The sequence below is a fragment of the Tupaia chinensis genome, unplaced genomic scaffold (genome assembly GCF_000334495.1).
Source record: "Tupaia chinensis unplaced genomic scaffold, TupChi_1.0 Scaffold149851_1, whole genome shotgun sequence".
Classification (NCBI taxonomy): domain Eukaryota; kingdom Metazoa; phylum Chordata; class Mammalia; order Scandentia; family Tupaiidae; genus Tupaia; species Tupaia belangeri.
Genome location: NW_006209696.1, coordinates 154,897 through 159,313, shown reverse-complemented (window position 1 = coordinate 159,313; position 4,417 = coordinate 154,897). Strand labels below are relative to the sequence as shown.

General features: G+C 39.1%; 1 protein-coding gene across 1 annotated transcript; it reads left to right on the top strand.

Moving 5' to 3' along the window:
* The first annotated feature begins 165 nt into the window (after positions 1-165).
* On the top strand, positions 166-1,092 carry LOC102473865 (olfactory receptor 5AC1). The gene has a single exon (XM_006171551.1). It carries the CDS (start codon positions 166-168, stop codon positions 1,090-1,092), a length of 927 nt encoding a protein of 308 aa, XP_006171613.1.
* Positions 1,093-4,417: the final 3,325 nt, after the last annotated feature.

Below are 4,417 nucleotides of genomic sequence, written 5' to 3'. Positions count from 1 at the left end.
TTTTACACGAGAAGGAATGTTTATTCAAGGATAAAAGTAAATCTGAGTAAAGGGGAGACATAAAAATTGGAGATAATTTAAAAAAATAAAATGCGATCATCTTCAAGATAATTCATGCTGTGCTCTTCACTTGCCTTCTCATTGCAGTGATCACTCTGTGTGACTATGATGGAGACAAACAAGACTCTGGTGACCGAGTTTGTCCTCACAGGACTCACAGATCGTCCAGGGCTGCAGGTGCCCCTGTTCCTGCTGTTCTCGGTCATCTACCTCATCACCATGGCGGGCAACCTTGGCCTGATTGCTCTCATCTGGAAGGACGCCCACCTTCACACCCCCATGTACTCACTCCTGGGCAGTTTAGCCTTTGCAGATGCATGCACTTCCTCCTCTGTGACCCCCAAGATGCTGATGAACTTTTTATCAAAGAAGCACGTGATCTCACTCTTTGAGTGCCTGGTCCAATTTTACTTTTTTGGTTCCAGTGCGACCACAGAGTGTTTCCTCCTGGTGGTGATGGCCTATGACCGCTATGTGGCCATCTGTAGCCCTCTGCTTTATCCAGTGGTGATGTCCAACAGACTCACTACCCAGCTTATTGCTGTCTCATATATTATTGGTTTTCTGCATTCAGCAATTCATGTGGGTTTGTTATTTAGATTAACTTTCTGCAGGTCCAATACCATGCATTACTTCTACTGTGAAATTTTACAGTTGTTTAAGATTTCCTGCACTGACCCTAGACTTAATATGCTCCTGATTTTTGTATTTTCAGCCTTCATACAATCTTTAACTTTCATGGGCATCATCATCTCTTACTTTTATGTCCTCTCTGCCATCCTGAAAAAGAAGTTTGAGAAGGGCAGATGCAAAGCCTTCTCCACGTGCAGTGGCCATCTGCTCTCTGTCTCCTTGTTCTATGGCACTCTGTTCTTCATGTATGTGCGCCCTGGGTCTGGCCCAGGCACAGATCAGGACAAAATGTACTCCCTGTTCTACACAATTATAATTCCCCTGCTAAATCCTTTTATTTACAGCCTGAGGAACAAAGAGGTTACAAGTGCCTTGAGAAGAATAATAAAGAGTGATTGAATGTATTAAAAAAGTAAATAAAAAGGAAAAAAAATGAAGAAATATATAGTTGACAGAAAATTTTCAACCTATTTCTTGTTTACCTTCTGCTGAAAATCTCCAAGTCCTATAGGTCGCCATGACTGCCATTTTACCAGAAGTTAGTGATTAGAGTGATCCAAGAGTTGTACGTGAAGAAAACCAGCTTTGGATCCAATATGAACCCAGTGAATGTTTGCTAACATTGTCTATTGCTTGTTTATTTAAAAATACTGCCTATATATATATATACACACACACATTCATATATATATATATGATTATTTAAAAAACCCACAAATATTACTGTCCAATATCTCAGCATTTGATTTTTGTGAATTATCTGTTTGCTAGGTAATTCCAAACTTACAGGTAGTAATTGGCAATTTTAGTGAGAAGAATTTCCTGAAAAATAGCTCTAAGGGAATCTGGTCTGGCATGTATGGTTAGTTACCTAAATGAGTCTAGCTAATCCTCTGGACCTGCAAGCTAAACAGCCTTCATGGTTCTCTGCCATACACAGTAACTCAGTTAGATGAAAATAAAAACTCTGTTCTTTTTTGTAGAATGTATTATTATTATTTTAATTTTGCTATTGGGCATACATGTTCATCAGAGAGAGAAAGCAAGCTGCCTGGTCTACCAGGTCTTGAACCACAGTTGGTCACATACAAGTAAAAAATGTGTTTTAGATCTCTTATTGCTGTGTGTCTGACTTCAGTTTTCCTGGGATAGCACTCCTTTCAGAACCTCTTGGAGAGCTGGTCTGGTGTTGGTAAATTCTTTCAGGTTTTGTTTATCTGAGAATGTTTTTGTCTTCTCTTCCCATATGAAGGATAATCTTCCTGATATAGTACACTCTTGGTTGAAATTGTTTTTCACTCAACACTTTGAATGTATTTTCCCATTCTTTCCTTGCTCGTATTATTTCCAATGAGAGGTCTGCTGTTAGCCAGTCTGAATATCTTGTCTTTGTCTGTGGTTTTGGCCATTCTGGCTATAATGTGTCTTGGAGAAGATTTTCTTGGGTTGTTCCTATTTGGGATCCTTTGTATTTCTTGGATTTGGATCTTTGGATGCCTCTTTAGGTTTGGGAAGTTTTCTTGCAGGATTTTATGGAATAGATTGTCAGTGCCTTTAATGGTCTCTTCACCTTTCTGGATACCAATTATCCGGATGTTTGGATATTTAATGGTATCTATTACTTCTTGTATATTATTCTCAATTTTTGGGCTATTTTCTCAGTCTCTGTGGTGGATTTTACTAGTCCAGTGATTCCATCTTCAACATCTGAGATTCAATTTTCTGTATGATCTAGTCTGCTTTTAATACTTTGAGTTTTTGAATTCCTGTATTATAGCCTTCATTTCAACAGTTCCATTAGATTCTTTTGTTAAACTACCCAATAAAATAATGTATGGTGCGGGACCAGCAGTTAGCATAATGGCTATGTCAACGGACTGCCACATAGTCGACCACGGTTTGTGTCCCAGACCCGGTGGCTTAAAACTCAAGCTGGGTGCTTGTGCGTGCGTGCCCAAGATCCTGAGAAGAGAATGGAGGAGAAGGGATTGTGGTGTGGCCATCCCCCCTGGGGGGTAATTTCTCGCTTTCTGTCTCTCTGTCTCTCTTTGTCTGTCGAGCACATGCGCCCTATAGCAAAAACCTCTCCAAAAAAAAATTAAAAAAGTATGGTGCAATTTCAAAGATAAGAAGAATGTAAAAAAATTAACATGTAGTTGGTTTTCCAGCTATTCCAAACAAAATATGTTCAAAGTATATGAAAAATTAGCTTATTTATATAAGTAATAAAAATGTATTTCAGATACTACTTTAAAAAGAATGTTAGTAAATTATAGAAAAGGGATTTTTTAGAAAAGGAAAAGAAAAAATGTTAAGGAAATGAGTATGTAGTTACGGTGCTTACAAAATTAGTTTCAAAGACTATGTGAAATTTCTGAAAATTACCTGCAAGTACAGTTTTAAAAGTCAATAAATTTAGAGCTGATAGGTGGCATAGTGGTTAAGGTGTTAGACTTCAACATGGATGACCTGTAGTTAGAGTACCAGACTGGGTGGCTTGAAAATTACATCAGGTGCATGTGCATGCATGTCCAAGATCTTGAGATGAGAACAGAGGAGGAGTTTTGACATGGCCAAACTTACCCTCTGAGGGTTCATTTCTCACTTTCACTCTCTCTGTCTCTGCCTTGTGAGTACATGCATACTGTGGCAAAAATCTAAAAAAAAAAAAATCAATAAATTTAACATGAGGGATTTTTTTATTAGATTTTTTTTTTTAGAATGTATTACTTAGAATAATTGGGTTTAACAAAGGAACTATAGCATGTAAAATAGAGAGTCCATCATAACTTGACTACCCACTTGTGGTGATCTAGGGCACATACATAAACAGAAGGGGACAAAAGTACTAAGACATAGGTAGGAGATGGCCTCCATAGGCAGAGAAGGCTTTTCTTATGCCTTTAACAGATTTCTTTTTAAAGACTATAAAGAGAACAAACATGAGGAAAAGAACTATCAAAATGATGAATATCTGAATTGAACCAGACCAAAAAAAAAAAAGTGTTAGAAAGTTGATAGAGGAGTCAGTACAGGAAATCTGTAACAATGGCACAATATCACAATACAAATGATGGATTAAGCTGGAATCACAGAATTTTAACTTCATGAAATAAAGCATGAAAGACCTCCCACAAGTGAGAAGACTAATAGCCAGGTGCAGAATCTGTTGGTCATCATCACCAGATAAAGTAAAGGTTTGCATATGGCCACATAGCGATCACATGCCACTTCTGCCAAGAGAAAACATTCTGTGGTTGCACTGACAACAAAGGGAAAAAATTGTGTCATGCATTCAGAGAGAGAGATGATCTTACTATTGGCTAGGAAGTTGACCAGCATCACTGTGGATGACACTCAAATATCAACAAAGGCTAATTAAGTACACTGGAGGTGACATTGGGTGTCATTCCAGATGAGACAAATCAAGATTCCCCTTGATGGTGATGAGATCTATTGTCAAGAATGCCAGGAATACATGGGGACCAGCAGTTAGTGTAATGGCTATGTCGCTGGACTCCCACGTAGTTGACCACGGTTCGCATCCCGGACCCGGTGGCTTAAAACTCACGCCAGGTGTGTGTGCGTGCGTGCCCAAGATCCCAAGGGGAGAATGGAGGAGAAGGGATTGTGGCATGGCCATCCCCCCCTGGGGGGGTGATTTCTCGCTTTCTGTCTCTCTGTCTCTTTCTGTCTGTCTGGCGAGCGCATGCGCCCTATAGTG

Bases quoted from the DNA above. Each gene is read 5' to 3' on its own strand.
- LOC102473865 (XM_006171551.1), top strand. From the start codon at position 166: ATGATGGAGACAAACAAGACTCTGGTGACCGAGTTTGTCCTCACAGGA.